This window comes from Ambystoma mexicanum, chromosome 10 (genome assembly GCF_040938575.1).
Source record: "Ambystoma mexicanum isolate Mex_15411 chromosome 10, UKY_AmexF1_1, whole genome shotgun sequence".
Taxonomy (NCBI): domain Eukaryota; kingdom Metazoa; phylum Chordata; class Amphibia; order Caudata; family Ambystomatidae; genus Ambystoma; species Ambystoma mexicanum.
Window position 1 is genome coordinate 1,652,096,659 of NC_090932.1, and position 20,489 is coordinate 1,652,117,147.

Consider the following 20,489-nt stretch of genomic DNA (forward strand, 5'->3'; position numbering starts at 1 on the left):
TGCACGTGTTTAGTGGGCAGTAAATTCTTTAAAACCTTCCTGGGTTTCTTATATCAGGCTCAGTAGATCCCTAACATAAGGTGAGAAAACAACCTTAGACAGTTAAATAGGTTTTAGTAAAGGTAGCCTTTTTTATTTTTTAAGTGGCTTGTTTTGCAATTTTTTCAAACATATAGAGAAGACATTTCAACTCAAAGATTCGAAAAGAAATCATATAGAGAAGACATTTCAACTCAAAGATTCGAAAAAAAATAGGCATGTCAAGGCGCAGGAGTGCGCAATGGGGAAACAGGATTTAGCATTTTCATATTTCAATCTACATGCCTCTTAGTAGCATCATGTTTAGAATACAATTTCTTAACATACAATACTTTTTTTTCAAATTAATTGACATTTTCTGTATGAAAAAGATACAAAAGTGATAGTGATGGCCAGCTAGTGCTGATCCGAGACCGAGAGAGACTGGTCCGACGTCTGTTAATCAAATAAAGAAAGTTCTGTGTGTTCCTGAGCTGTGGTCTTACAACAAGCTGCCCTTAGGAGCACTGACGTTTCGATTGATAAAAGGTTACAATCTTCATCTGGGGCCTTAGTATATTCAGGTCTCCCTGTTCCCTGCACCCTGGAGCAGTGTGGAACCTCCTGTGGCTCCAGAGGTGAGTGGGGGTCCAATGAACCTCGTGAGAGTTCTGGGGGTCCAGTGTAAATGCTGGTTTTAGTGGGCAGCCTCAAAATGATCCGGGTGCCTGGAGGTGTACCCTGTGTGGTTTGGGGTCAATGCACGGTTCGACTGCGTATGCCGTGCTCGTGTTGTCTGGGCTGTAGTCCGCAGAACCTCCTGCGCCTTGACATGCCTATTTTTTTTCGAATCTTTGAGTTGAAACCCAGGAAGGTTTTAAAGAATTTACTGCCCACTAAACACGTGCAGTACCCTCAACTTTAGCGGACAGGACCACCCACTGTATACATATATTTTGAAACCTCAGCCCACTATATCCTGTCCATTACAAGGGCTGTCCCTCCAGTTATAAGCTGGCTGCTCATGAGGCTGCTGCTGGCCGATATCAGGTGCTGTGAATGCTGGCTGCTGATGATGATGCTAGCTGCTCAAGAGGCTGCTGCTTGCGGATGTCAGGTGCTGTGAATGCTGGCTGCTGATGATGCTAGCTGCTCAAGAGGCTGCTGCTTGCTGGTGTTAGATTCTGTGCATGTCGGCTGCTTAACATGATGGCTGCGGAGGAGGATGTTACATGCACATAATGATGCCACGTGCTCTGAATGCTGGCTGCTCAAGAGGATTCTGCTGGCTGCTCATGAGTTTGCTGCTTGCTGATGTCAGGTGCTGTGAATGCTGGCTGCTCAAGAGGATGCTGCTGGCTGCTCATGAGTTTGCTGCTTGCTGATGTCAGAGTGCTGTGAATGCTGGCTGCTCAAGAGGATGCTGCTGGCTGCTCATGAGGCTTCTGCTTGCGGATATCGGGTGCTGTGAATGCTGGCTGCTGATGATGCTGGCTGTCCAAGAGGCTGCTGCTGGCTGCTCATGAGGCTGCTGCTTGCGGATATCAGGTGCTGTGAATGCTGGCTGCTGATGATGATGCTAGCTGCTCAAGAGGCTGCTTCTTGCTGGTGTTAGATTCTGTGCATGTCGGCTGCTCAACGTGATGGTGGCTGCTGCGGAACATGTTGCATGCTCATAATGATGCCACATGCTGTGAATGCTGGCTGCTCAAGAGGATGTTGGCCACTTACGAGGCTGCTGCTTGCTGATGTCAGATGCTGTGAAGGCTGACTGCTGCTGATGATGATGATGCTGGCTGCTCGCGAGGCTGCTGCTGGCTGCTCAAAACGCTGCTGCCAGATTCTGTGAATAATGACCGTTTAACGTGATGGTGGCTGCTGAGGAGGATGTTGCATGCTCATGATGATGCTTGCAGATTCCAGATGCTATGAATGCTGGCTGCTCAAGAAGAATTTGGTTGCTCATGAGGATGCAGCTCGTTAATGGCAGATTCTGTGAATCTCAGCTGGTCATCGTGATGGTCGCTGCTGCTGAGGATCTTACATGCTCATAATGATGCTGCTTGCAGATGTCACGTGCTGTGAATGCTGGCTGCTGATGATGCCGACTGCTCAAAAGGCTGCTGCTGGCTGCTTATGAGGGGCTGCTTGCTGATGTCAGATCTTCTGAATGCTGGCTGTCCAAGAGGCTGCTGTTGGCTGCTCATGAGGCCGCTGCTTGCGGATGTCACGTGCTGTGAATGCTGGCTGCTGATGATGCCGACTGCTCAAAAGGCTGCTGCTGGCTGCTTATGAGGGGCTGCTTGCTGATGTCAGATGCTGTGAATGCTAGCTGTTGATGATGCTGGCTGCCCAAGAGGCTGCTGCTGGCTGCTCATGAGGCTGCTGCTGGCTGCTCATGGGGCTGCTGCTTGCGGATGTCACGTGCTGTGAATGCTAGCTGTTGATGATGCTGGCTGCCCAAGAGGCTGCTGCTGGCTGCTCATGAGGCTGCTGCTAGCGGATGTCACGTGCTGTGAATGCAGGCTGCTGATGATGCCGACTGCTCAAAAGGCTGCTGCTGGCTGCTTATGAGGGGCTGTTTGCTGATGTCAGATCTTCTGAATGCTGGCTGTCCAAGAGGCTGCTGTTGGCTGCTCGGAGGCCGCTGCTTGCGGATGTCACGTGCTGTGAATGCTGGCTGCTGATGATGCCGACTGCTCAAAAGGCTGCTGCTGGCTGCTTATGAGGGGCTGCTTGCTGATGTCAGATGCTGTGAATGCTAGCTGTTGATCATGCTGGCTGCCCAAGAGGCTGCTGCTGGCTGCTCATGAGGCTGCTGCTGGCTGCTCATGGGGCTGCTGCTTGCGGATGTCACGTGCTGTGAATGCTAGCTGTTGATGATGCTGGCTGCCCAAGAGGCTGCTGCTGGCTGCTCATGAGGCTGCTGCTTGCGGATGTCACGTGCTGTGAATGCAGGCTGCTGATGATGCCGACTGCTCAAAAGGCTGCTGCTGGCTGCTTATGAGTGGCTGCTTGCTGATGTCAGATGCTGTGAATGCTAGCTGTTGATGATGCTGGCTGCCCAAGAGGCTGCTGCTGGCTGCTCATGAGGCTGCTGCTTGCGGATGTCAGGTGCTGTGAATGCTGGCTGCTGATGATGATGCTAGGTGCTCAAGAGGCTGCTTGCTGGTGCTAGATTCTGTGCATGTCGGCTGCTCAACGTGATGGATGCTGCGGACGATGTTGCAGGCACATAATGATTCCACGTGCTGTGAATGCTGGCTGCTCAAGATGATGTTGGCTGCTCAAGAGGCTGCTGCTGGCTGCTCATGAGTTTGCTGCTTGCTGATGTCAGATGCTGTGAATGTTGGCTGCTGATGATGATGGCTGCTCAAGAGGCTGCGGCTGATGCCAGATTCTGTGAATGTTGGCTGCTCAACGTGATGCTGGTTGCTGCGGAACATGTTGCATGGTCATAATGATGCCACGTGCTTTGAATGCTGGCTGCTCAAGAGGATGTTGGCTGCTCAAGAGGCTGCTGCTTGCTCATGTCAGATGCTGTGAATGTTGGCTGCTGATGATGCTGGCTTCTCACGAGGCTGCTGTTTGCTGATGCCAGATTACGTGGATGTCGGCTGCTCAGCGCGATGGTGGCTGCTGCTGAGGATGTTGCATGCTCATAATGATGCTGCTTGCTTATGCCACATGCTGTGAATGCTGGCTGCTCAAGAGGATGTTGGCTGCTCATGAGGCTGCTGCCTGCTGATGCCAGATTACGCGGATGTCGGCTGCTCATTGTGATGATGGTGGCTGCTGCTGAGGATGTTGCATGCTCATAATGATGTTGCTTGATGATGCCAGAGTCTATGAATGTCGGCTGCTGCCAATGACGATGCCAGATTCAGCGAATGCCGCCTACTGTTGATGCCGGTTGCTCAAGGTGATGCTGAATTTTATGTAGACTGCTGATGATGCAGGCTGCTCAAGATAAGGATGTTTGCTGCTGGGGATGTTGCATGCTGATGATATTTCTGTTAGCCCTGGCTGCTGCTACTGGTGATGCCAGCTGCCCAAGATAATGTTGCTCGCTACTGAAGGGGGATGCATTCTCATGATGAGGATGCTGCATGCTCGTGCCTGCCGCGCAGGATGATGCTGGCTTCTGCATGCTCATGATGAGGTTGCTGCATGCTCGTGCCTGGATGCAGGATGATGCTGGCTTCTGCATGCTCGTGCCTGAATGCAGGATGATGCAGGCTTCTGCATGCTCATGATGAGGATGCTGCATGCTCGTGCCTGGATGCAGGATGATGCGGGCTTCTGCATGCTCATGATGAGGATGCTGCATGCTCGTGCCGGCCGCGCAGGATGATGCGGGCTTCTGCATGCACATGATGAGGATGCTGCATGCTCGTGCCGGCCACGCAGGATGATGCGGGCTTCTGCATGCTCATGAGGATGCTGCATGCTCATGAGGATGCTGCATGCTCGTGCTGGCCGCGCAGGATGATGCGCGCTTCTGCATGCTCATGATGAGGATGCTGCATGCTCGTGCCGGCCGCGCAGGATGATGCAGGCTTCTGCATGCTCATGATGAGGATGCTAGATGCTCATGCCGGCCGCGCAGGATGATGCTGGCTTCTGCATGCTCATGGTGAGGATGCTGCATGCTCGTGCCGGCTGCGCAGGATGATGCAGGCTTCTGCATGCACATGATGAGGATGCTGCATGCTCGTGCCGGCCATGCAGGATGATGCAGGCTTCTGCATGCTCATGATGAGGATGCTGCATGCTCGTGCCTGGATGCAGGATGATGCAGGCTTCTGCATGCTCATGATGAGGATGCTGCATGCTCGTGCCGGCCGCGCAGGATGATGCGGGCTTCTGCATGCACATGATGAGGATGCTGCATGCTCGTGCCGGCCACGCAGGATGATGCGGGCTTCTGCATGCTCATGATGAGGATGCTGCATGCTCGTGCCTGGATGCAGGATGATGCAGGCTTCTGCATGCTCATGATGAGGATGCTGCATGCTCGTGCCTGGATGCAGGATGATGCGGGCTTCTGCATGCTCGTGCCTGAATGCAGGATGATGCAGGCTTCTGCATGCTCATGATGAGGATGCTAGATGCTTGTGCCGGCCGCGCAGGATGATGCGGGCTTCTGCATGCTCATGATGAGGATGCTAGATGCTCATGCCGGCCGCGCAGGATGATGCGGGCTTCTGCATGCACATGATGAGGATGCTGCATGCTCGTGCCGGCCGCGCAGGATGATGCGGGCTTCTGCATGCTCATGAGGATGCTGCATGCTCGTGCCGGCCGCGCAGCATGATGCGGGCTTCTGCATGCTCATGATGAGGATGCTGCATGCTCGTGCCGGCCGCGCAGGATGATGCGGGCTTCTGCATGCTCATGATGAGGTTGCTAGATGCTCGTGCCGGCCGCGCAGGATGATGCGGGCTTCTGCATGCTCATGATGAGGATGCTGCATGCTCGTGCCGGCCGCGCAGGATGATGCGGGCTTCTGCATGCACATGATGAGGATGCTGCATGCTCGTGCCGGCCGCGCAGGATGATGCGGGCTTCTGCATGCTCATGATGAGGATGCTGCATGCTCGTGCCGGCCGCGCAGGATGATGCTGGCTTCTGCATGCTCATGATGAGGATGCTAGATGCTCGTGCCGGCCGCGCAGGATGATGCGGGCTTCTGCATGCTCATGATGAGGATGCTGCATGCTCGTGCCGGCCGCGCAGGATGATGCGGGCTTCTGCATGCTCATGATGAGGATGCTGCATGCTCGTGCCGGCCGCGCAGGATGATGCGGGCTTCTGCATGCTCATGATGAGGATGCTGCATGCTCGTGCCGGCCGCGCAGGATGATGCGGGCTTCTGCATGCTCATGATGAGGATGCTGCATGCTCGTGCCGGCCGCGCCGGATGATGCGGGCTTCTGCATGCTCATGATGAGGATGCTGCATGCTCGTGCCGGCCGCGCAGGATGATGCGGGCTTCTGCATGCTCATGATGAGGATGCTGCATGCTCGTGCCGGCCGCGCCGGATGATGCAGGCTTCTGCATGCTCATGATGAGGATGCTGCATGCTTGTGCCTGGATGCAGGATGATGCGGGCTTCTGCATGCTCATGATGAGGATGCTGCATGCTCGTGCCGGCCGCGCAGGTTGATGCGGGCTTCTGCATGCTCATGATGAGGATGCTGCATGCTCGTGCCGGCCGCGCAGGATGATGCGGGCTTCTGCATGCTCATGATGAGGATGCTGCATGCTTGTGCCGGCCGCGCCGGATGATGCAGGCTTCTGCATGCTCATGATGAGGATGCTGCATGCTTGTGCCTGGATGCAGGATGATGCGGGCTTCTGCATGCTCATGATGAGGATGCTGCATGCTCGTGCCGGCCGCGCAGGTTGATGCAGGCTTCTGCATGCTCATGATGAGGATGCTGCATGCTCGTGCCGGCCGCGCAGGATGATGCGGGCTTCTGCATGCTCATGATGAGGATGCTGCATGCTTGTGCCGGCCGTGCCGGATGATGCAGGCTTCTGCATGCTCATGATGAGGATGCTGCATGCTCGTGCCGGCCGCGCCGGATGATGCGGGCTTCTGCATGCTCATGATGAGGCTTCTGCATGCTACTTACTGACGCCATGCTGCTGCTGCAGTGTATGCTTACATTTGCCAAATGCCTGCGGTCAATTCATCTCATGCCATTTCTCTTCATTTAACCTTCCAGCTGTCTCCAAACTGAAACATTTTGCTGTCTCTCATGCCTGTTTTCAGGACCTATGGAGTTGGTCTTACCTGGAGAATTCTCACCCCGGCACCCACATTTTCTCATAAGGTGGGTGAGTGGTTAAGTAGATGGGTGCAAAACTACGTGAAATGGTATCAACAGAAGACACAGAGGCCCCCCCCCCCTTGTGAGCTGCACAATACCCAGTCCATTCAAATTACAAGTCAAGTTATAAGCAAAAGCCCTTCACTTTTTTTTACCAACTTTATTTAAATCTGGCTGCAGCGGATTAGTACAAACGATCACTTTGAGTATATTTAGAGCTGTCATGGCTCAAAGATGTGCAAACATCCTGTGGAGACTACGCCAGATGTTTGCTGTTATTTTCCCATCAGTTGGACTTCAGACCTTGGCGTTTTCACCCGGTAACTCTGGTTCCACGTTTCAAATGTACAACACCCACGGCCAAGAGACACGTTTCACCAGGGCGGCCAGAGAGTCCACAGACACGATCCAAAAGCCACTCACTGTACGGGACAAGGAGTCACTTCCCTTTCACCTTCACCCCAAGCGGGTTGAAGAGCCTGGCTCCAGTGAAAAGCGCGTGAGAGTGAGTATTGTCCTGCGAGAGTCTTGGGCCCACTGGATCCCTGGAAGGAAGACGAGCCTCACAGGGTGAAGAGTGGATGGACTGAGAGGTACAGATCCCTGCTGCAGTATTCTCCCTGTACAGGCAAATCCTCAAGGAACCCCCCACGCAGTATCTCCCTGTACAGGCAAATCCTCAAGGAACCCTCCACGCAGTATCTCCCTGTACAGGCAAATCCTCAAGGAACCCTCCACGCAGTATCTCCCTGTACAGGCAAATCCTCAAGGAACCCTCCGCGCAGAATTCCCCCTGTACAGGCAAATCCTCAAGGAACCCTAGATGCAGTATCCCCGCTGTACAGGCAAATCCACAAGGAACCCTCCATGCAGTATTCCCCCTGTACAGGCAAATCCCCAAGGAACCCCACATGCAGTATTCTCCCTGTACAGGCAAATCCTCAAGGAACCCTCCGCGCAGAATTCCCCCTGTACAGGCATTTCCTCAAGTAACCCCACATGCAGTATTCCCACTGTGCAGGCAAATCCTCAAGGAACCCCCCATGCAGTATTCTCCCTGTGCAGGCAAATCCTCAAGGAACCCTCCGCGCAGAATTCCCCCTGTACAGGCATTTCCTCAAGGAACCCCACATGCAGTATTCCCCCTGTACAGGCAAATCCTCAAGGAACCCTAGATGCAGTATTCCCCCTGTACAGGCAAATCCTCAAGGAACCCTACATGCAGGATTCCCCATGTACAGGCAAATCCCCAAGGAACCCCACATGCAGTATTCCCCATGTACAGTCAAATCCTCAAGGAACCCTCCATGCAGTATTCCCCCCGTACAGGCATATCCTCAAGGAACCTTACATGCAGTATTCTCCCTGTACAGGCAAATCCTCAAGGAACCTTACATGCAGTATTCTCCCTGTACAGGCAAATCCTCAAGGAACCCTACATGCAGTATTCCCCATGTACAGTCATATCCTCAAGGAACCCTACATGCAGGATTCCCCATGTACAGTCAAATCCTCAAGGAACCCTACATGCAGCATTCCCCATTTACAGTCAAATCCTCAAGGAACCCTAGATGGAGTATTCTCCCTGCACAGGCAAATCCTCAAGGAACCTTACATGCAGTATCTCCCTGTACAGGCAAATCCTCAAGGAACCCTCCACGCAGTATTCTCCCTGTACAGGCAAATCCTCAAGGAACCTTACATGCAGTATTTTCCCTGTACAGTCAAATCTTCAAGGAACCCTAGATGCAGTATTCCCCATGCACAGTCAAATCCTCAAGGAACCCTACATGCAGTATTCCCCATGCACAGTCAAATCCTCAAGGAACCCTACATGCAGGATTCCCCATGTACAGTCAAATCCTCAAGGAACCCTAAATGCAGTATTCCCCATTTACAGTCAAATCCTCAAGGAACCCTAGATGGAGTATTCCCCATGTACAGTCAAATCCTCAAGGAACCCTCCATGCAGTATTCCCCCCGTACAGGCATATCCTCAAGGAACCTTACATGCAGTATTCTCCCTATACAGGCAAATCCTCAAGGAACCTTACATGCAGTATTCTCCCTGTACAGGCAAATCCTCAAGGAACCCTACATGCAGTATTCTCCATGTATAGTCAAATCCTCAAGGAACCCTACATGCAGGATTCCCCATGTATAGTCAAATCCTCAAGGAACCCTAGATGGAGTATTCCCCATGTACAGTCAAATCGTCAAGGAACCCTCCATGCAGTATTCCCCCCGTACAGGCATATCCTCAAGGAACCTTACATGCAGTATTCTCCCTATACAGGCAAATCCTCAAGGAACCTTACATGCAGTATTCTCCCTGTACAGGCAAATCCTCAAGGAACCTTACATGCAGTATTCTCCCTGTACAGGCATTTGCCTTGAGGATTTCCTCAAGGAACCCTACATGCAGTAATCCCCCCGTACAGTCAAATCCTCAAGGAACCTTACATGCAATATTCTCCCTATACAGGCAAATCCTCAAGGAACCTTACATGCAGTATTCTCCCTGTACAGGCAAATCCTCAAGGAACCTTACATGCAGTATTCTCCCTGTACAGGCAAATCCTCAAGGAACCTTACATGCAGTATTTTCCCTGTACAGGCAAATCCTCAAGGAACCTTACATGCAGTATTTTCCCTGTACAGTCAAATCCTCAAGGAACCCTAGATGCAGTATTCCCCAAATACAGTCAAATCCTCAAGGAACCCTACATGCAGGATTCCCCATTTACAGTCAAATCCTCAAGGAACCCTAGATGCAGTATTCCCCATTTACAGTCAAATCCTCAAGGAACCCTACATGGAGTATTCCCCATGTGCAGTCAAATCCTTAAGGAACCCCCACATGCAGCATTCCCCCTGTACAGTCAAATCCTCAAGGAACCTTACATGCAGTATTCCCCATGTACAGTCAAATCCTCAAGGAACCCTACATGCAGTATTCTCCCTGTACAGGCAAATCCTCAAGGAACCTTACATGCAGTATTCTCCATGTACAGGCACACGTCAAGGAACCCCACATGCAGTATTTTCCCTGTACGGGCAAACGTCAAGGAACGCTACATCAAAGTCCATCAGAACACCAGCATCATGGACAGCTGGCCATACAATACAGGACTGTGAAGCTCCTGTGGGTGGTAAGCGGATCCTCTTTGTATGCCAAAAGACTCTGGTCAGCAGAGAAGGGCAGAATTCGGGATGCAAAAAGAAAACTTTGTGTTCAATGGGGAGGGTTTCTGGTAGGTCAAGAGAGGACCCCGCTTTGTGTGCGCTTACGGTGTGAAGCCACTCTCTAGAGGCCAAGGCAGGTGAACCCCAAAGGGTGCAGGACAGGGGCCCTTATGGCTGCAATCGGATGGTAATCAGATTGGTACACAGGTGGGCAACCAGAGGATGGCCATTCTGGGGGTTAGGGCAATGATTCCAGAGTTGCTGACATGTCTTCGGAACTTGTGCAAAAGATTAGCCGCAAGTATCACACCTTGCCCCGTATGAGCACAGTGTAGAGAGGCATCGAAGACTGGCCAGGGCACATACCATGGGAGGACTTGCTGAGCTATCCAGCTACTCTGCATAATAAACATACCTGCCCTGGACACAGAGCTTGCAAAGTGTTTGCCTCAGCCAGGCCTTGCCTCCAGAAGAAAAGGAGTGTGGGGGCAGGCAGGTAGTTGCTTGCAGGTCTGATCTGTTTATTTCCCGCCCTCTCCAGCCACGCGGACCTGTAGAAGTCACACTGATACGTGCGCATAATGAAGTTCGCTAACGGTGCCGCCCGGGCTGCGGTGCGCACAGAGCGTTTGGCCCACAGGGGCCCTTTTCTCCTACACAAACATTGCCCGCATAATGGACAGATACATCAACATTAATGAAGGCATCTCGTGAACAGCCCCATGGAAAGTTCCTCGTCTGGGACCGTGGGTTTCCAGCCCGGAAATGGCTCAGGCCTCCAAGCTGGGCCTCGGAAACACACTGGCACATCACGCTTAGCCAGCGGGCGCAGTTCACATGCCAAACTACAAGAAAGAAAGTAGCATCTTGCAAAACAGTCAAGAGGCCGGCCGGGGGGGGGGGGGGTGTTTACACGTGCAATTCAATTTTTTAAAACTTTATAGATTTTTTTTTACAACAACCACAACTCTCAGTCTCTTCCCCAATATATGCCACCCCTCCGGCTCATGGCGTTCTATTGATACTTTTGTCCGTTTCTGCCGTACTGAGCAGAAGTTGCAAGCGCCCCTTCCTCCGCGCACCAGGACTTCCTACGGCGGGGAGGATGCCCATTTCACAGGTGTGCATGGCCTACGATCGTGGGCACCTTTTGTATCACGTGCCGCGGGCAGAGGGCACATCTCTCCAGGTTGTCATTGGCAGGACGCTTTCTAGGCCCAGTCGCTTCGGGGGATTGTGCCTCCTGCTGAGCTCCCGAGAAGCATTGACGAAAAGGAGGCCAGTGGTCAAACGGGCGGCTACTTTCTGGGAGCGTAGAAGCGGATCTGGTTTCCCTTTGCTGCACTGTGTTCATAGTCTCCAACCATCTCGAGAATGTGGGAGCGGTAGTTTCCCCACCAGGATTTCGCATTCCCAGTAGTCTTTTCAGTGCGGGATCCCTCTGGGATCAGTGCCAGGAGCCACAGTTTTGGGGAATAGCTCAGTGTTGTGGAGAGCATTGCAGTCATAGCCCTGTCTATCTTCCCCCAGAAGGTTCCGATGTTTGGACAGGACCATGCTACATGGGAAAAGGCTGCTGGTTCAGGGTGCTCTCTCCGGGAATAACCCGTTACGCTTAAGGGGAGTATAGTAGGCCTGATGTAGGAACTTGTAATGGATTAGTCTGAATCGGCCATTTGGGGATAGTCGCCGGGACTTCACGCAATGATGTTCGCAGTGTGTCCTGCCAAGCCCTTTGGTATGGTTTTTCCCTTCACCGCTTTCCCCCTTCTAACCAGCCTGTCGATGGTCGAGACTAGTTTCTTGGTGGATAGTGGGTTAATCACGTATTGTGCGGGGTGTGGTGTGGGAGCACGTGGGAAATTGGGCCATGTGGTTTTCAGTATCTCCCCGAGTCTGTAGTACAGAAGTAATGTCACAGCATTGTGTTCCCCCTTCGTCCGGAGTATCTCACATTTTATTAATTACCATCATGTACCAAGTCCCCCAGGACCTGAACCCCAAGGGACTGAAAGTTGGTCTGGAAGGATCTTTTATGTGTGAGTGGGATTCCAATTACTTTATATACTGGTAGGAGGGGGGATAGCATGTCGGCCGATCTGTTTCCAGGCCTTGCATGTCACAGCTACAGGTTGAATCTCGCGACGGGGTACCGCCCCTCCCTTTCCCCAGATCATTCCCATCAGATTATTCGGGTTCTGAATTGCTTTGGCCAGGAGAGAATGCGGGGAGTCCGCCGTGGCAGACTTCCATTCTGCTATATATTGAGCCTGTGCTGCCAGGTAGTATAGGTACATGTCAGGGTATTCTAGCCCGCCCTGTTCATAGGATCTTGTGAGAGTGTCTACTCTAGCTTGTCTCCCTGCCCAAACTAGTCGAGTCATCATACTCCTGACCCGAGACCGGTAGTGTACTGGGCCCCCTAATGGTAAGTTATAGAAAATGTATAGTAGTTTAGGTAAAATTACCATTTTGGCTAGGGCAATGCGGGCGGCTTGGGATATGGGTAATACGATCCACGATTCCACTTTTTGCTCTAACGTGTCTAGGACTTTCATGTAGTTGTCTCCATATAGGTCGCCCACCCTTGTGGAAACGATAATGCCCAGATAGCGTATCCCTTGGGGACACCAGCGGAACTAGTCACCTACATCTGCCTGCAGAACCCCAGGGGTCAGGGGAAGTTCCTCGGATTTTGACCAATTAATTCTCAATCCTGATAATTCCCTGAATCCGACAATCTCTTGCGTCACGGGGGGGAAGGTTCTGTCTGGGATGTCTGACATACAGCGAAATATCGTCAGCATATAACGACACAATGGAGAGGTGTGAATGAACTCGGATCCCGCGGTGTGCATGTAGTTCACGGATGTGGCAAGCCAAGGATTGGGGAGAAGGGGCAGCCCTGGCGTGTTCCCCTGGAGTGGTAAATATACTCAGAGACTACTCTGTTTGTGTACACCACCGCTCTGGGAGCTGTAAATAGTAGTTTAACCCAGCGCATATATGTGAGGCCAAATCCTAAGCTTCGAAGGACCTCGAAAAGGAAGGACCACTCAACGGACTCAAAGGCCTTCTGTGCGCCAAGGGCCGCGCCTGCCATCGGCACCCCGGGTCTACATTGTGCATCAGGGTGAACAAGCGTCTCAGGTTGTTCTGGGTTGACCGGCCTGGGATGAATCCAGCCTGGTCCGGTAGGATTAATGTAGGCATGTGCGGAAGGATACAGTTTGCCAATATCTTGTAGAGTATTTTATTGTCGGTGTTGATCAATGACAGCAGCCTATATGATGACAATTTCTGGGGGTTCTTCTCGGGTTTTAGTAGCACTTTTACCAGTGCGGACCTAGTGGATTCTGGAAGGGCGCCCCTGACAGTGCGTTCTCATAAATGCTCAGGAGGTTGGGGATTAGTAGGTCTATAAAGGACTTGTAGAATTCTGCTGTTATTCCGACCAGCCCGGGGGCTTTACCATTGGGGAGGGACAGTATTGCCTTGCAAACCTCTTCTTCAGAAATAGGGACATTTAATGCACCCCCCTGTTCCTGGTCCAGCAAACCAAGGGCAATCCCATCAAGGTAGTGTGTCAGAGCATCATGTCCCGTGCTGGGTCTCGATGCATAGAGTTTGTTATAGCATTCTCGGAATGTAGTATTGATCCCCTCCAGGTCTTTAATTGGGTCCCTGTTGGGGTCCTCAATCTCCATTATGGTTGTGGGCTGATGTTCCCGCCTAATGGCCCAGGCTAGTGTTTTGCTTGGGCGGTCCCAAGCTGATATTATTGAATCAGCTAGGAATCTCTCCTCCCTATTTGCCAGCTGGAGCAGTTCTTCTCTATGACCCCTCAGGTCACGGCGCAATTCAGGTATGTCTTGGGTTCCCTGTTCGTTCTTTAGGTTCTGGATGGACTCTTCTAGTGACTGCATGGACCTTCTCAGTGCCTTCAGTACTCTGCCCTCTTTAGAGATGCAACACCCTCTCACATAAACTTTAAATGCTTCCCATATCATGCCTGGGTCAGGTACCGACCCTACCTTGACCGGAAAAAAGGTCTGTCTGTCCTGACTGATCTCGGACCGAAAGCTACGTCCTCCAGGGCTGAGGCTCTGGACCACCATCGGAGTTGCCCCTGGGGTCTCGCAAGGTCAGAGATGAGGACCAGCACTGGTGAATGGTTGGATAAGGTCAGAGGAAGTATGGTAGTTTCCGAGACCTTCCTGTTAATGGGGTCAGTGGTCATGATATAATCTATCCTGGAGGAGCTGCTATGTACCCCACGTCATAGGTCATGCAGCCTGTGGCATTTGGCGTTGGAAGTCCATGTTTTGACTGCCTGGGGTGGGGTCTTTTGAGAGGTTGTGGATCTATCCAGGTCCAGCATGAGGGCCATGTTGAAATCTCCTACCCATTTGATTTCATAATCAGGATATTTATGAATATGGTTAGCACATTGTAGGAACAACTCTGGGGTGCGTAAATGTTTATGAGTAGGAGCATTGGGCCATGTATCTCTCCCGCTAGTATGATGTACCGCCCCTCCTCGTCCTTAATCTGCTCCTGTAGTTTATACTGCAGGGTTAAGTGCATGTAAATAGCCACTCCACAGGAGTGCGAGGTATAAGAGAAGTCATATCTAAGGACTCCCCATCCGGCCAGCTTGGGGAGGGAAGCACCCCAGGCCAGGTGAGTCTCCTGTAAGCTTAGCATGTTTAGCCTGTGGTTTTTGACCGTAATTTGCTATTAAGCGAGATTTCTTTTGGTTGGTGAGACCCTGTATGTTCTAGGACAGTATTGACAGCACCCTATCTGGCTTCTCTCCTACACCGGGCATCCCATACTGTGTGTTTTATATGTGCCCTCATGTCAGCATTTGGGATGTCTGTCCGTAACCTGTAGATGGACCCTGGTTGTGTGAAGTTCTGTTTTACCATGTACAATTGGAGTGAGTACCATATGGGAGCCCCCCAAACTACCCTGTAATCTTTTGCAACTGTTGACATTGGCGTATATAACCATTGTCGTACCCCCAAACCCTCCCACACCTTCCCACACCAGAAACAAAAACCTACCGGCTGCCAAACTCTCCCTATTCCAGAACTTCCCATTCGAAACAGAACATAACAACCCCGCAGTGTCTGTGAGAAGCGGGCGGCTAAGGACGACTAGTACACTTCAATTGGCTACGGCCATTGTGTACCACGCCTTGACCCCGTCCCGCACCTCGGGAGCTTAGTCAACATTTTTGGTTGGGACCCAGTAGGCCTCATTACAAGTAGGGCGGTAAGGGTTAACGGTCACCGGTAACGAGACTGGTGCCGTTAAACCCTTACAGCCTTACTACGAGTTCCCTTTGCGGGTCCTGGACGGGACCCGCAAAGGGACTTTAGAGCTAATAACGGTACCGTAATTTACAGTACCGTTATTAGCACCTTCCCCATTCCCATTGAGCCCTATGGGGGCTCAAATGGGAATGGGGAAGGGCCCTGGTGAATGGGGAATTACAGGTCCCGCCAACCTTGGAATGGACCGGTAATTGCTCCATTCACCAGGCCGGAATCGGAACGAGTTTGGAGGCAGCCATGCCGCAAATAGCAGCGTGGTTACCTCCAAACTCGGAATGAGGCCCAGTGTCTTATTACATCTTGAAGCAACTATTTGTTAGGGCTGTCGGGGGGAAATGTCTCGGCGAGCCCCTGGGATAGGGGATGTTCACCGCAAATCGCTCTGACTCCGGTGAAATAAAGAAGATGGTGGTACCATTGTGCTGCACTCCAAGCTTGGCTGGATATAGCATTGCATATTGTATTTCTTTTTTTCGCAGAATAGTCTTGACCGCTTGGAAGGTTTTACGTTACTCCTGAAACGATGGGCTAAAGTCTGGGAACCACCGAATCGTCGAGGATCCACATCGCAGCTCCCCTTTCGCTGTAGCTGTATGAAGCAGAATATCTCTGTCTCTGTAGCTGAATATTTTAGCTATGATTGGGCGTTCTGGAGCGCCTCGGGGCGGGGGGGGGCGAGGGGTTTGGCCGCTAGCGATCGGTGTGCCCGCTCCACCATAAATATAGCCGTGAGGGGGTGGTGGTTTACCTAGGGTTTCAACAAGTAGGGTTTCCACAAACATATCCATGTTGTCGATCGGAGTTGACTCTAGAACCCCCAGGATCCCAATATTGTTCTGTCTCGATTGTCCCTCTAGATCTTCATTCTTGGCCGTTATTTTTTTGACAGACTGCTGTAATTCTGCTACGAGAGAGATCGGCTCTGGTGTGACACGAGGGAGACCAGACCAGACGATCACATAAGAGAGATTGGCTGTGGTGTGTCACGGGGGAGACCAGACCAGAGGATCACACAAGGGGAATCAGCTGTGGTCCAGAGGATTACATGGGGAAGAACATGGTCACATAAGAGAGAGTGGCTCAATGGGTTAAACGTGGAGGCCGGATCAGAGGATCGCATGAGCAAGACATTCATAGATTTAGGTGATCAACTCGGGCAGGGTCATGAGCTCCAAGAATCAAGGCACATGCAGCATCGCTAACCTTTTCTGTAGCCTGTTATTTTTCAAACATAACTTTTCTACATACTTTTTTTCCAATTCCTGACTTTATTAGTCAGGTCTTTATTTTCATGTACAGCACTGCCCAAATACATGTTTCGGAACACATCCTTCATCGGGAACATCACGCCGGAAATGCTTCATTCTATGTGGAACAAAGCATCATCTTGTGAGGCTTGTTCCCGAAATGTCACCCTGACCTACGGACTGGATTACAGGATTCCACGTGCTGCATTGGAGTGTGGTTGATTATTCCTTAGTTGAACTGTCACATGCACAATGTACAAGACTGCTGCCCTCCAGGGAGGCCGTCTTGAGGCGTTGAAGCAGAATTGTTCCCTCCTAGACACTACTATCCTGTTCTAGCACCGGCCTGTGTATTCTACTGGCTCCTTAGATTGGACTGGAGAAGTAGGCAATCCATGGAATTCCTTGCAGGCCCGAGGCCCAGAAATAGGTGCATGGAACCAAAGTGGAGCCGTTCACATGTCATGCGGCAGCCGGATAGAAGAATAGTCCAGTCTGCTGCTTTGGTCCCAAACACTAGGCCGCAATCCAGCTCCTCAATGCTCTCTTAGTGATCTTCCCCCATACAACTGCACAGCAATACAGATACACAACCTCACCTTTCAGTGTGAGGCACACAAGACATGCCATGACTGTTTGCAACAAATGGAACCTCAAACGCCCCTTCACGTGGTACTCAAGCAGTTTGCCATAAAACGTTAGAAATTGCAATTTTTTCATATAAAATGATGTATGTAGCAAGTGTGCATGAGTTTGTAACAAAAGGTGCATGTCTCTGACTTTCTATCTTCATTATTGATTATTGCATGCCATTGAACTGAATATCACTATATTATTTTATTGTTTCTCTTTATAATGCTAGTGACGCTTTATTGAAAAAGAAAACGATGCAGCGCCATAATCAGCAAGTCATGAAGCCCCAGAGACAGGAACCGACAAATGTAGCAGAGAAAGGAAATAACAGTAACTGACAAGCACACCAGAGACGGCAACTGACGAGCGCATCACAGGCGGCAACTGACATCAGAGACAGGAACTGACAAGCGCACCAGACATGGAACCTGACAATCGCACCAGAGACGAGAACTGGCAAGCGCACCAGAGACGGTCACTGACAAGCGCGCCAGAGACGGCAACTGACAAGCGCGCCAGAGACGGCAACTGACAAGCGCACCAGAGACGGCAACTGACAAGCGCGCCAGAGACGGCAACTGACAAGCAGATCAGAGACGGGAACTGACCAGCGCACCAGACATGGAACCTGACAAGCACACCTGGGACGAGAACTGACAAGCACACCAGAGATGGGAACTGAAAAGCGCATCAGAGATGGAAAACTGACAATCGCACCAGAGACAAGGACTGACAAACACACCAGAGACGAGGACTGACAAGCACACCAGAGAAGGGAACTGACAAGCACACCAGAGACAGGAACTGACAAGCACACCAGAGACGGGAACTGACAAGCTCACCAGTGAAAAAGGAACTAACAGGCGCATCAGACACAGAACTTGACAAGCACACAAGAAAAAAACAGGAACTAACATGCGCACCAGAGAAGAAAGGAGTCAGAAACTGACAAGTGTACCAGAAACTGACGAAGGCTACTAAAGAAAAATTGCCTGGGCAACAAAAACAGAAACTCACAAAGCATCTAAAACAGAAAGTGATACAGCAAAAGAGGCAACACTTGACAAAGCACATGAGATAGGAAATGGCATAGCATGCGAGCCAGGAACTGATAAAGGTTATGAGCCAAGCGTTATAGTATCTGAGACAGGAGCTTCCACAGCATCTGAGGCAGGAAGAGAAGGCGCCTCTGAAAGTGGAGCACGCACCTGGAACGGAGCCTTCCCGGTCAGGCACTGGTAGATGATGGTCCCTATGCTCCATAAGTCGGCCTTGGCATCATAATGCTGGGACATGATCACTTCCGGGGCCTGCAGGAAAGACATATCAGGGTCAGGGCTGAGTAAGCACTGTACAAGTAAACATATTCTCACTTCTCTGAGCAGCGGCAAAACAGACCCCAAGTGGCAAAAAATAGGACTTAGAATTAAGAGGGAGAGACTTCACGCTTAAAAAGTGGTTGGACTAAGCTTTTGTAAAGACACAACAGCGCCGTAAAAACACCGCATGGAATGTGTGCACACTTAAGTGAAACTGGGATCAATGTGTACTGACTGTAACTCTGCTTAAAATGGCACATTCCAGCAAGGCTTCCATCCTGACAATTCTGCACACATCCGAGGGACGCACATGCAGAATCAAGACTGCCTCAACTCGCCTGACCTCCTTCCTTCCAGGACAGGCTGCTCCTATTCCCTCACGTTCTCCTAGCTGGCCTCGGGTGCCCTGTTCCAAGCAGCTAAACGTGACACTAATCCCTACTAGGGTTAAAGAGCCGGGCTGTGGCTGTGCCAATGTCAAAAGTGAAAAGGCCGCGTGTCCGCGGCCGACGGACCTCGGTGAACCCTTTAGAAGGGCTGGGGTGAGGTCCATCGAAGGCGGGCGTGTCTGCAAAAGACTGGACTCCTACCCAACTTGCCTTAGCCATGTGCCAGTCAGTCATACATGCGCCATAACAGCAGACATAACTAGAGCTAAAAGTGCATACCAGGTGCAGACCTGCACTATAAAAACGCCAATTCACACAATAAAGCATTAAACCAGCTAACCGGCCCTCTGTGCCAAGGCGCGGGTCTTGGAAGCAAGGCCACGCTGAGCAGCACAGGCTCGAATCCCGGATCCGCGCTTGGAAGCACGCGCTGCACTTGCACGATTGAATGTACACGGCCGAGTAGGAGAGTTCCACCCCCTCCCCCATCCCACCCTGCCTAGTTGCGCCTTCACGCACACGTGCATAATACATTACCAATGCAAACATTTAAATATGGTGATGTGGCATATACTTGTGGTCACAAAGTGTTAGCCTCTGGCCGGAGCTGTTAAAGTCTCTTGTGAGGGAACCTCCTCGCAAGGAGGCTCTGTTGCCGGGGGACGGATGTTTTTTTCACAATCTGCTCATTTCCGGGCTCTAGAACTTGTGCCTCCACTTCTCACAGTAGTTCCTCACTTTATTGGGATATTTTATTCGCTCCTTCTCTCTGCAAGATATTGGGATCCTGGATTTCCTGTACCCGAGGTGAGCACTGCAGGGGGGTCAGCACCCAGAGTGCCAGATTCTGTCACTTTGCTTTGCTCCTGGATTCCCAGCCCCTCCCTCAGAGGCGTGGGCTGCAGGGAGGTCAGCACCCACAGTGCCAGATTCTGCCACTTTGCTTTGCTCCTTGATTCCCAACCACTCCCTCAGAGGGGCGGGCTGCATGGAGGTCAGCACCCACAAGGCCAGATTCTGTCAATTTGCTTTACTCCAGGATTCCCAGCCCCTCCCTCAGAGGGCCGGGCTGCCTAGAGGTCAGCACCCACAGTGCCAGATAAGTTCCCTTTGCTTTGCTCCTGCATTCCCAACCCCTCCCTCAGAAGGGCGGACTGCATGGAGGTCAGCAGCACCCACAGTGCCAGATTCTGACACTTTGCTTTGATCCTGGATTCCCAGCCCCTCCCTCAGAGGTGTAGGCTGCATGGAGGTCAGCACCCACAGGGTCAGATTCTGTCACTTTGCTTTGCTCCATGATACCCAGCCCATCCCTCGGAGGCATGGGCTGCATGGAGGTCATCACCCAGGGCCAGATTCTGTCACTTGCTTTGATCCTGGATTCCCAGCCCCTCCCTCAGAGTGGGGCTGCATGGAGGTCAGCACCCACAGTGCCAGATTCTGTAACTTTGCTTTGATCCTGGATTCCCAGCCCCTCCCTCAGAGGGGGGCTGCATGGAGGTCAGCACACACAGT

At 51.6% G+C, this 20,489-nt stretch overlaps 1 protein-coding gene across 2 annotated transcripts in view; it reads right to left on the reverse strand.

The window, feature by feature from the left end:
- The window catches only part of ULK1 (unc-51 like autophagy activating kinase 1), a 278,755-nt gene that overhangs the window by 119,237 nt on the left and 139,029 nt on the right, over positions 1–20,489 (reverse strand). For both annotated transcript variants that reach the window (XM_069620071.1, XM_069620070.1), the window contains exon 8: positions 18,475–18,576. In XM_069620071.1, the coding sequence (XP_069476172.1) occupies positions 18,475–18,576 (102 nt within the window). The remainder of the gene's footprint in view (positions 1–18,474; positions 18,577–20,489) is intronic.